This window comes from Vigna radiata, chromosome 8 (genome assembly GCF_000741045.1).
Source record: "Vigna radiata var. radiata cultivar VC1973A chromosome 8, Vradiata_ver6, whole genome shotgun sequence".
Lineage (NCBI taxonomy): Eukaryota > Viridiplantae > Streptophyta > Magnoliopsida > Fabales > Fabaceae > Vigna > Vigna radiata.
In genome coordinates this window covers 11,786,514-11,797,897 of record NC_028358.1, presented here as the reverse complement: position 1 = coordinate 11,797,897, position 11,384 = coordinate 11,786,514, and the positions used below count along the sequence as shown (strand labels likewise).

Sequence of the window (11,384 nt, the reverse complement as noted above, 5' to 3'; positions counted from 1 at the left end):
TTTTATTATTTAATTTTTTTTAAAAAATGGTCTTCAAATAAAAGGTAAAAAATTCAATGGCATAAATTTATTTACGTAAAATATATTTTTTGGTACAAAACATAACAACAAATTATGTTATTTTAATATTTATTGACTAGCTTAAAGTCAACTTAATTATTTTAATGTCTACGTGACAAAGATAAAGCTAAGTATTATGCATATAATTGGATGAAAAGTAGTCATAGTTTAAAACTTTGAACAACTTAGTTAAAGTTTTCATTAATAAATAAATAGTCGGATGGAACAAAATGAATATTTAATTAAGAAAAATCATTAATAAATAAAAAATATGTGTATAAACGGTTAAGAAATAAATTTTAAATTTAATTTAACTTTACAAAACCAATTTATAAGATAAGATTTATATTAATCTATACGTATTATAAAGTCATTTTATCTCTAAATTAGAACTTTAAACAAAATTAAATTTAAAATTGAATTCTTAATATAATATTAGAATTACTGTTTAAAACTTATCTTAAAAAATTTTATTGATGAATAATTATTCTCACAAAATATATATAGTAATGTGAGAGAAGTGTCTTGAAAGTCTTACTTTAAATAGAAATAAGGCTATTTCCACAGGTATAACCTTATTTTATAAATAAGTTTTGGTGAAATTAAATTAGATTTGAAGTTAATTTTTTGAAATTAACTTTAATATATACTTAAGGAAGGAGAGAAATAATAAATTTATAGATTATGGGATATGATTAGAAAAAAATAAAAAGAAAAAAGAAAATTTAAAATAAGAATAGATAAAATTAAGGTGGTTTAATAAATTAAGACAGAGAAAAAGAAGATGAAGATTGTGCATTGAAAATACAATGAAGAGTGTCCAATCAAAAAAGAAAGAGATTTCACAAAATTTCATCATGTAATTCTGCAGCTAACTGAAACTGACCTCTTAAGGTCACCAAACGAAGTCAGTATGTGAATTTTGATATGGAATTAAGGATGGGGCATGATGACTGAGATTCCCTTTGAAGACCCACAAGTCAGTCAAAATTTTAATAAATGGGTCCAAAAATCACCAAAAAATGCTTTAAAAAGTATTAAATATTATTGGAAAAGAATAAATAAATTGAGCAACAGTATAACAGAAGCATATATGGCTTAACCAAGAGATGGCTCAGAGCAGGAGCAACATATCCACATATTTACCACTGCACCTCTTGGATTTAACTTAGCTCTATTAAATGTTTCTTCAAACTATATTCTCTTTGTTTCAGAGTATCTGCAGCCTGCAGATTTGGCCATCATAACCATATCTAACACTATATTATGGACTTATAGGACGACTTTGAATACCAAGCAAAACAGAAAACTATATTTTCTTTCTCCATAAATAACTTTTGCCTTTTGAAAACAAAAATCATTAACTCAAGTAGCAAACTGAAAATTTAACAGGAATCTCATTAATTTAAAGTTGACTTTGGCTCTCTTTTTGCTGGGCTTTTCAATTCTTGTTTCATCTCACACTTTGATTAGTTTGTAGTGAAATATTGTAATGTTGGAACATGTTTTGAGTGAAAGTAATAATTAAAAAAATCCCAACCACCTGCCATTTTTGTAGAGAAAAATACAGTGAAACTATCATTGCTCCACAGAAAAGGATGTGGTTTGGTGATTCAAGCAGTTTTTTAATGCTCATTTGAAAAAAAGACAGCTATGGAAAACTCATTTCTAACTAAAGAATCAAGACAGCAGTAGTTTCTTCATGCACATGAACAAACTCACCATTTCTGAGTTTAGAAAATGGGTTGCTTAGCATCCACTACTGAACTGTACGGTAGTTATGCAATTCAAAGACAAATAAGTAATGAGTGTGTTTTAGTTTAGCTTTGGTTTTGTAGTATTATAGAGACATTTTGAAGTGAACGTTTTACTAAACCTTTTAATGAAACATGTGAATGAGGTTGTTGCAAATGATGTGATGAATATGTTGCTAATCTTTATTGCAACAGGACATTTTACATTTTCAAAAATGCAAAAATACATTCCATGTTTTGGAGTAAAATACACAACAATTACTGTCTCTTAAATGAAAAAATAAAATAAAAAATAGATCCACAATGTTAAAAAGCTAAGACCATCATATAAAAATAGGTTCCTAACCTTTTACAACAACTATCATAAATTGTAATTAACCCTAATTGGGGATGAAAATACGTCTCGTATAGCCTCATCAACCTGTAACAATAAGAATACAAAATGGACTTACATGTTCTGTTTAATAGTTCTCTGTTACATATAATTGTTTGTTTTAAAAACATTTACACATTTTTATTGATCAGTTCATTTTTACGGTATTGATATATGTTCATTATGTCATCACGTGTAGAATACAAAGTTTAGATGAAGAAACTGTCAACCTTTGTTAAAAGGAAATTCTATTTTTTTTATATGGTATAAATTAGCCTACACAATAACCCAAAACAAAACAGTCCAACCCACATAACGTTATCCCTACTTCCTGGGAATCAAGATTAAAACCTTTTTACAATATCAAAATTTGAATATTCTAATTATAATAATTGATGATTTCTACATCTTGATTATTACTCTGGCACTTAGGAGGAGCAAAATTCTTCAAAACTATAATCATGTAATGATGTGGAGTCTTTTGTATGCCCTTGGAAAATTATAACTTTGAAGCAATTTTAAGGAAAACTCTGCACAAATAGAACTCTTTCTTCCTTGGCCACCCTATCCTAAAAGAAAAACACTAACATTTACATCTGGGGCATTCTTATCCTTTCTCTCCATGTGCAGTACCCTTGCCAACAACTGCAGTTATCTATTCTATCATTATACAAATCTGGGCCCGTCATTGGGAAAAGAAGCCACAAGAAGCCCAGGAATCCTATTATGAATGTTACACTTACAATCCCTGAAAAAGAAACAGAAACAAATGAATAAGTCCAAAACTACATTTATATGGAAATGAACAGTAAGCCACAGATCACCTTATCCAGAGTTCCATGACAAAAAATGAGCAGACCATGAGTACAGTTTATCGTACTAACTAACACTGTTATCCTCCCTGGCCCCCTCTTTTCTTTTAAAAAATAAAATAAATCTTCTTGTACATGCACAATATAGGTCTTACAATGAGTGCGAATTCTTCGTGTGTCAACATAGATATTAGATCTAAAACTTCAATAATATCAGAACCATATCTCAACTTTCATGCTAGAGAAACCTTACTTAAAATAAACATACTTTTCAATCACAGAACAGGCTTTTGGTTAAAATAAACATACTTTTAATCTTGATTCACTGTTTGCGTAGAACTTCAGCCAACCATGTAATGTTTTTTCGTGTATGTACCAAACTTTAAAATTTAAAATTCTGTCTGCAGTGAGTGAAATTTCTTAGATGCCTCAATATTGATCTCACAAAATTCAGTAACTAACAAGTAACATCAATTTCAGAAAGCTAAAAAATTGGTAACATATAAAAGTACTTTTCGTAGTTTTCCATTCTTTGTTTCATATTTTAGTAAATAATTCATGATGAGAAGAGTTATAAAAGAATGTTAAGTAATAGTAAAATGTAAGTCATTACTAATAATTTAAAATTTATAATAATTTATAATAATTATTTCTAAAACTATTATAACTTGCAGCACTTTTTTGAGCTTTACATTATGCTAAGCTCAGAATAACTACACGAAATGAAGGAAACAAAAAATTGAAAGCAAAGAGGCTTGGAATGAAAAAAAAGAGAGAACAATAATATAGTAGTTTGCAATTTACTATTATAACCATAGAAGTCACGTTTGCAATTTACTTTAGTAAGCAACTTACTACTTCTCTGCGAATACAATACAGGCAGTCCCATAAAATTACAAAATATGTGCGCCACTAAAGGAGCTACAAGGTGTCCTGAAAAACATCAGCCAGAAACAAATATAAGAGACAGGAAAAAGGAAGGATAGACCATCCTAAACCCGTATACGTTGGCTCCTCATTAGAACAGAACTAATCCCCAAAAATAGATTACTAGAATGTATCCAATTTTTTTTAAAAAAAAGTATATCTTTTACGGCTAAGAAGGCTAAATGAACAGCGTGAATATAATGATACCAAGTCATAGTAATATAATTTCATGATGTCTTTCTTATCATGTCAACCTCAACCCACAACAGAGAAACTTTCTGTACATTAAGGCAAGTGCCATTACGTTACATTTGCCAACAAATATTTGGTTCAGATACTATAGCTTTATTTTTTAGATTTTGACCACCAAACATTAGTCTTATTTTTGTATGACTTGTTCCTCAAAGAATGTTTGGCGTTATGTTGTTAGTGGCAGGGACAAAACCCAAATAAATCAAACTACAGGGACTAAAAATCAAACTATTACAGGGACCAATGCTAATGCAGGGATCGAAAAGGTATTTAAACCTTATAAAAAGGGTTCACTGTATTTTAAACTTAAAGTAAATTCACTGTCCAGTATAAAGGGTAAATTTGAGTCATTTCCCTCATAGTCATTATCCATTCAATTCTTTAGCAATGTTGAATGTATCTAAATTTCTGTTTCAGAACATTTTATCATCAAAAATAGCAGTCAGACAAAATATATTAAAGCCACATACCAGTTCGAATGAAAAGAAAAGATGCATATGACCCAAAGACAACTGTGTAGCCTAGCTGGAGACCTGTAAGAAATATTTTGCAGTGAGATTATCATCCAAAAATACTAAGTTGAGATTCTTTGAAATGCCCCAAAATCTTAAATGCTCTATAAAAGATACAGCGACTTAGCCAGTGTGACTTTGATATAACAAATGCAGGAGCTGATGAATAACATAAACATCCATACCTATAACCATAACAGCCTTCATTATTCTGTAATTTTGCTTGGCGTAAATCTCCACAAAATGATTTAAATGTGCTGCAAACCAATAATGCAGTAAAGCTTCTCAATAAGCCTTGCATTTGAAAAGGACAATAATATCTGCTTATTATTTTCTTCAATCTACAGCCAAATGAAAATTTGCTAAAAATTGTAAGGAAATTTATCTCACTGTTAAAACATTTATCTGATCTCTCTGCTGTGTGAAACATGCATTAGTTTCAGTCAAGTGTACACCAAAACTGTTTTTGTGGGTAACTGGTTAAATGGTTTGTGCATGAGACATAGTAAGAATGGTGGACAAAATTTTATCCACCGCATTTCCTTTTTCTTAAGGTACATGTACTTTGTGTAAAATATAAAGGCAACAAGTTATTTTTCACATATATTATAATTAAATGAGACGGTTAAAACCTTGTCTGCCTAATTCATTAGAGAAATTATACCCTGCTAAAAAAGGTACAAAGAAATCTCTTATATAGACATGCATCCCCATTCAGGCAAACACATACGCAAATGTTTCTTCAGCTTACAACCATAAAATGAATTTATTGTGTCCCTTCCCAAACAACAGTAACAATAGCCTTATCCCATTAGGTTAGATCAATTACACAAATCAAAAGACACCATTGGACTCAGTCAAAGGACAAATTCTCAGGTATAAGCAGTTTGAAGGCATGATGAACTTCGGCTTAACAAAACTTGGCAGAATGCCATTGTTCTACTCACGGTTGTCAAACTCAAAAGTCAACATAAACTCGTGAAACTTTTGTAGACTTGCATAACATAATACTTTTGAGATAACAATAATTCAACATTTCAACTTCATAGCAAAGAAAAGGGGCGAACTACAATTATAAAGTAAGATAGTACATTGGTGCTAAATAAGATCATATTTATATAAATAACCTAATCATATATAAATTGATAAAAGCATAAGTCCTTAAAGTGAAAACATTTAAAAAAGGAGCTAATTTCCTCACATGCTTTATGATAGGGCCCAATGAGTAAATGGGCCAGCAAGTGTCTAGCCCAAGAAGTGAAGCACGGTTCAAGATGGGAAAGGGTATATGTGAGAAAGAAGGACAAGGGTAATAACGTGGTCTAATTAGAATAGTGGTAAGTTAGAGGAGAGAGAGAGAAGAGGAATGTTTTTCTGTTATTAGTATCAGCTGTGGGGAGAAAGGCAGAGGGTTCTTTGTTGTCTGGTTGGATAGAGAACCTTGTTGATTGCTCTAGAGGAGCCTAGCTTTGGGCAGTATGATCGGTTATCTTGCTGTATTTTCCTCTTTTGCGAATAAATCTTAGAGATGTCGTATATTTAAGTCATTTATTCCCTTCTGTGGGCCTGTTCTGGGTGTGGATAGGGTAAAAATTACATTGATTCCAAACCTATTAACTGGCTTCATGACTCAAATTTATTTGAACTTACATGAATGTAAATAGCTCATGACTTTACTTAGAAAAGAACAAGTTCACTCATTTCATCTACTTAAGATCATAAACTCATTAGAGTTTAAGACTTAACTTGAGAGTTTGACAACCTTGGTTGCAGTATTATATGGACTATTGATGACTTCTCTTAAAACAACTTTGAATATTAAAAGACAACTGATACTCATTTAGATGTGAGAATAGAAAATTCTACTATATAGCCTTAACAATCTTAAACATCTCCAAGAATTGGAATATAAGTACTTACCCAAGCTGAAGAAAATAGGGCATAGAAGTGTAACACTGTATGTTTTAAATCCTCCACACAGAAGTAAAGGTATCATGCATGCCCTAAACACCAACTCCTCCGTAAGGGGTGCCTGTTAGGTATACCATAACAAATCATTCACATAAAGCATGTAAGATACGAAACTGATCCTATAAAACGCACATCACCTAAGCTTTATTCACAAGTTACCAAACTAAACTATTTGCTTCAGTGCTTTCAGTTTCTCATTGTAAGCAGAGGGGAAAAATAGCTACAAGCTTAGTGGCTTGTTGGAAGCATAAGGCTCAACATGAACAATGATGACAGTGGTACTAACCACAACATAGTTTCGCCACACCAAAATATTTGACGAAATCTCAGATAACCAGTCAAGAAACTGATGTAAGGCAATTTTGTAATAATCAAAGGAAAGGGCATCCCCAGAACTTGCGTGCTGCCTCCAAGAAGCCAGTAACAGAAGACACTTGTCAAAGATAGACCCAGCATACATTAGGGAGGTCAAGCAAAGAGGAAGGATCACTGCTTGCCACTGTTTCATACAGAAAACCACGTTTCAGAAAGAAAATTCAGCAATGACCCTTTTTCCAAATCTGCATAAGGTAGCAAGAAATACAACTTGACATCACCACACAAGATAAAATGCTCGTTCATTCCTTAATTGAACCAGCGAATCTCATTCACATTACTCACAATATGGTCCCTCCGGATGCCAAATACACCAACAATGTGATGCAGTTCCTTAGTTTGCACCTGAACACATAGAAAAATAAAGCCATAAATGATAACAAGACTAAACTCAAACATTGTGACCATCTAAGCTAATATCCCAAAATAACTATAAAATCCCCATCAATTTCATAAAAGTGTACGACTAAACTTACATGTATTTTGGTCTTCTAACTAACACTGAAGTTTCACCTAGTGAATCCCCACGATATAAATTTGCATAAAAAAAATATCAAAACTATAAAAGTGAAACTGTAATGATAATTGCAAAACACCAACAGGGATCTAAACAAATGCATGTAAGTTTTTCGGTTCTAACCATTATTTTCCTTCATCGGCAACCCTTCCACCGCTTATAAGGGAATGATTTTAATATTAGACAGAACTCTTGCTAAACTCTCCATTTGCTAAATGCATCTATGCATTTAAATAATACATTTATTTCTATAGTTACAAAAATAAAATAAAAATAGTTTCTGCTTTAAAATATATCTTTAGTCCTTCAAGTATATGCTTTTGTATGTCTTTTCGTCATAAACTCAAGGACTAAAAATACTACAATGGTATGTATAAAGACTACCTAAAGGGAATTAGAAAAGATACGTTTAAGAACTAAAGGAGAACAGGAACTAAAAAAGAATAATTTTAATGACAGGAAGAAAAACTACGAGTAAAAAATTGTAAACATAACCAAAATAAGGGGGTAAGAGACATCCATACGGGGAGGATGAGTACAGAGAGGAAGAGGGAGAGGATAGACGAAACGATGGCGCAGAGGAAGCGTCTAATCATGTAGGTTTCGAATGAAGAAGGAGGCGGGAGACGGAGGAGGAAGGTGGGAGCGTAGAGGATGGCGACGTAGAAGAGGGCCATTGCTATGCAAGCGATCAACGCCATTGCATTCAAAACAACACCTTCTTCATCCATTGTGGAAACTAATTGTTGCAGTTGCAGAAACCCTAGAGGGGAAGAGGGAAAAAGGGGCCTATGATAGGGTTTCTGGAAATTGGGAATCTGAGCCTCAATTCAATTTCAATTTGTTTGGGACTTGGTTGACTATCTGAGAACGGTTACTGAATGTTCCGGGACTCAGAAAGCCGTCCAAGGATCAACTTCAAGCAAAGGGTACATTTTGGCCCTTTCTTTTTCTCTGTCAATTCTTAACTTTTTTTGTCGTAGTTTTTGAGATTTGTTTCTGGATTAATTTTTTTTTTATTATTATTATTAGGTTTAATACTTTTTTTTTTGTTAGATAGTGTTCAAATTAATCATACTTTTTATTCAAAAGATCACCACGTCTTATATTTTCTAAAGACAGTGCGCCAATCATTGTAACCCTTATTACCATTAACCTGAATATTGAGTCACACTGCAGCCTCCAACGCAATTTCTTCACTAATTCGAGAAATTCAATCCTTACATCACCCAATAATTATATTTGCACCAGAATGTATCCTAAAATTGTGAAAACCTCACTATCGGAAGAAATCAAAATCATGAACCATTGAACGCCAGCCACCCAGTTTTGCCATGTGAACCTTATTCTTTTCTTTTCTTAATTGATTTAAAGAAATTTAATTGTTCTTCTATTATGTTATTAGGTTATATATTAAGGCAAATTGGAGAAGAACTTGAAGCTTTTGTGAAATTCTGATTATGATATTATGTAAGAAAATAGATTAATATGCTGTTATGAGAATAACAAACAATAGACATGGTATAAATTACAAAGTCAAAGCAACTTCTATAATTAATTCTAATCAAACATAAAGAATTGAATCTATCAAAATGAATAACAAATCCAATTTCAATATCTATTTTAACAAATTTTTCAATTCCACATTGCTAAAATCGTGAATTGATTTTAACCTAAAAGTAATTTCACTTAACCTATGTTATAACTAATACCCGTCATTAAGTTTTTTTTTTTGGTTAAATAGATTCACTGATCCTTATTTTTGCTGGTTTTCTTCAAGTAGGTCTCCGTCTTTGAAAAATGATCAATTTGATCCCTGAATTTAAAAAATTAAACCAATCAAGAACATTCTATTAACTTTCCTGGACGACCTTAAAAATTGTCTTTGCTGACAAGAGTAGCTGTCTTAGGTTAGCGAAAAGTAAATGCATTTGTTTATATGAGTAGCCAAATCAATTCTTTTAAGCTATCCTTCAACTATATAGTTCCATACCTATACAGTCTCTAGATCCCTCTCATTCTGGTGTATATTTGATTCGTCCATGTGCCCCTTCCACCGGAAGCCTGCCAGGAGCCGCTCCTTGTCCGTGCCTCTTGTACCGGCGATCACTCCCCGTCTTCAACAGAATCCCTTAATATATATAGAGTAGAGGATTTCAATTTTTTAACTATCACTACTCAAATCACCCACTTATTAGTTTTGGAGCTAGTGTTTGCTTTGTTCAGTTAATTAATTTTCATTTGGTAAATAAAAAAAAGCATGTTCCAAAACTCAATCACGAATATGGTAAAAACAAAAAGTTTAAAAAATTGTAATTTTAGCCAAAATTAAAATTGAAAATAAATTTCACAAGAATACACAATTTATTTACCATTTGGTGCATAAATAGATGGATAATAATATTTTAACACCCAAAATTTTTTTATACTGACACTACTTTTTATTAAATTGCACTTTCTTTTTCACAAATACAAAAATTATTTTTTTTAGGATCATTTAATTCATCGAGTGATTGTGAAATGATTGATTTTGGTTTGGAGGTTGTCAATGTGCCTGCTTCTACTTTTAGAAAATTTTCAGTTGTAACAATAAGCTATATATGAGAAAGCTTGAATCTGAGTTTGGTGACTTGTGTTGTGTTGGTTGTTGTTTGCATGAATATTTTATGTTTGTAGGTTTGGAAAAGAAAGGTGGCATTGCTACTTCATTACTATCTAACTAAGATGATGGAAGCATTTTTCCATTCTGTTGGGTAGGTAGCTCTACGTTTGACTCCATATCATATGATTTTGGTGAAACTGAATACAATATATAAGTCAGCAGCATGAGCGTTGAATTATGGTGGAGCAGCTTAGAGCTCTGAAAACATGTTCATAACACAAACACCTCTCTTTGATCCTTTTTGACCGTTTCACATTTGTTGGGGAGCGTTATACTTGCCACCATCCACCTCTCAACATCATCCAAAATTTTCCACTTTATATATACCTATGTTGTTATGCAACAACACAAACAAGACCATGATGACGACTTCTTCACTTACAAGTTCATCACAACATCATGGAAAAGTTTCCCAAGATTTTGAACTGGAAGAGGAAGAGGATCTGTTTGAGATTGACCTTGACGCTGTAAACTGCATTTCGCCACCTCGTTTCTGGGAAAGTTGCTGCTACACTTCCACTGGAAACATTGCACTTTTCGCCAATTGTTTGCTTCCAAAATCTGATGTCTCCGGTGCTGTTCCAGCAGTGTGTTCTTCTGTAGGGAAGACCATTGTTTTCATTGCAGAGCCCACATCGTTGGGGGAGTATCTTAGGCTACCGTTCCTGGGGATTATACATGAGAAAATGGAACCACAATTTCATTTCCAATTACAGCGTTAGTGACTTGTAATATCTGATTTACTACAAGTTTTATGTAAGCTGGGATTTTAATTACACATATTTTATTTAAAGGAGTGGAAAATATCTAATTATCTCTTTTTTGCAATACTTTTTCTTCCATATTTTTTACCAAAAAGAATCTGCTGTGTCTGCAAAACAATGTTGTTTCCTAATAGTATTTTTGCTATTGATGAAATCATTACCAGATATAATATAAGTAATGCTGTCTGGGCTTCATTTCTGAATTTTTTTGGGTTTTGTTTCCATCTATAATATTAATAATCTTTAGTTTTTTTAGTCTATGGTTGTATTTAACATCACAATTAAACTCGAATATCTAAATATTGATTTGAATATGTATTATGGGTATGGACTCCAACCTGCCCCCAGCCCCAACTTAGAAGGAGAAGATCAGAATAACTGGTTTTGTGTTTTTATCTCCATAAA

At 32.2% G+C, this 11,384-nt stretch overlaps 1 protein-coding gene across 1 annotated transcript; it reads right to left on the bottom strand.

Annotated features, from left to right (window-relative positions):
* Positions 1 to 2,441: 2,441 nt before the first annotated feature.
* On the bottom strand, positions 2,442 to 8,543 carry LOC106769742 (CAAX prenyl protease 2). Its single transcript, XM_014655480.2, has 8 exons — positions 8,078 to 8,543; positions 7,322 to 7,381; positions 6,948 to 7,160; positions 6,611 to 6,722; positions 4,876 to 4,947; positions 4,649 to 4,711; positions 3,855 to 3,932; positions 2,442 to 2,935 (listed from the first exon to the last, which is right to left on the bottom strand). Exons 1-8 carry the CDS (start codon positions 8,282 to 8,284, stop codon positions 2,778 to 2,780), a joined length of 963 nt encoding a protein of 320 aa, XP_014510966.1. The 5' UTR covers positions 8,285 to 8,543; the 3' UTR covers positions 2,442 to 2,777.
* Positions 8,544 to 11,384: the final 2,841 nt, after the last annotated feature.

What these genes read in the sequence shown, in the direction of transcription:
- LOC106769742 (XM_014655480.2), bottom strand. Translation starts at nt 8,284, where the DNA reads ATGGATGAAGAAGGTGTTGTTTTGAATGCAATGGCGTTGATCGCTTGC. An exon ending in TGTGGCGAAACTATGTTGTG is followed by an intron (nt 6,723 to 6,947) that starts GTTAGTACCACT and finishes TATACCTAACAG; the next exon opens with GCACCCCTTACGGAGGAGTT. An exon ending in ATTGTATTCGCAGAGAAGTA is followed by an intron (nt 2,936 to 3,854) that starts GTAAGTTGCTTA and finishes TTTCTTTTTCAG; the next exon opens with GGATTGTAAGTGTAACATTC.